This window comes from Eimeria mitis, genomic scaffold (genome assembly GCF_000499745.2).
Source record: "Eimeria mitis Houghton genomic scaffold, Emh_scaff4002, whole genome shotgun sequence".
Lineage (NCBI taxonomy): Eukaryota > Apicomplexa > Conoidasida > Eucoccidiorida > Eimeriidae > Eimeria > Eimeria mitis.
This window is the reverse complement of record NW_013572337.1, coordinates 2596-3200: the sequence shown is the minus strand read 5'-3', so window position 1 is coordinate 3200 and position 605 is coordinate 2596. Positions and strand designations below refer to the sequence as shown.

General features: G+C 59.7%; 1 protein-coding gene across 1 annotated transcript in view; it reads right to left on the bottom strand.

Annotated features, from left to right (window-relative positions):
• The window catches only part of EMH_0071490 (uncharacterized protein), a gene marked incomplete at both ends in the record, with an annotated part of 3862 nt that overhangs the window by 830 nt on the left and 2427 nt on the right, over positions 1-605 (bottom strand). Inside the window, one exon of the mRNA XM_013499108.1 lies at positions 3-540. Within this exon, the coding sequence (XP_013354562.1) occupies positions 3-540 (538 nt within the window). The remainder of the gene's footprint in view (positions 1-2; positions 541-605) is intronic.

Here is a 605-nt window from a genome sequence, read left to right as displayed (position 1 = left end):
TGCTGCTCTGGGCGTATGTGCAAGAGCCGCCGTTTTGGGAGTCCCCAGGTATTCTTTGCTGCTGCTGCAGCTGCTGCTGCAGTAGTTGCTGCTGCTGTAGTTGCTGCTGCAGTTGCTGCTGCTGCTGCTGCTGCAGCAGTGCAGCGCAGCAGCAGAAACTGCTGCATCCCCCGCTACAGAAAAGCTGCCGTGGATTCGTTGATGCTTCTGCTGCCAATTGACTCCGAGCTGCTGCTGCTGCTGCTGCTGCTGCTGCTGCTGCAGTTGCTGCTGCTGCTGCTGCTGCTGCTGTAGGTCTGCAGGGGATGTGAGGCAGCTGCTGCTGGTGTGTCGCCTGCGTCTCCTTACGGAGGCAGAAGCATCGTTGCTGCTGCTGCTGCTGCTGCTGCTGCACTTGCTGCTGCTGCTGCTGCTGCTGCTGCTGCTGCGGAAGGCGTTGCAGGACGTGATGAGCAGCTGCTGCCACTGTCTGGCTCCTTCTTCCCATAGCTGCAGCAGCAGCAGATTCTCTTGCTGCTGCAGCAGCTGCTGCAGCGGCTGCTGCAGCAGCACACGCCAAAAGTATAGGTCCGAGTCGTAGCGGGACCTCAATATATAGAAGCAGC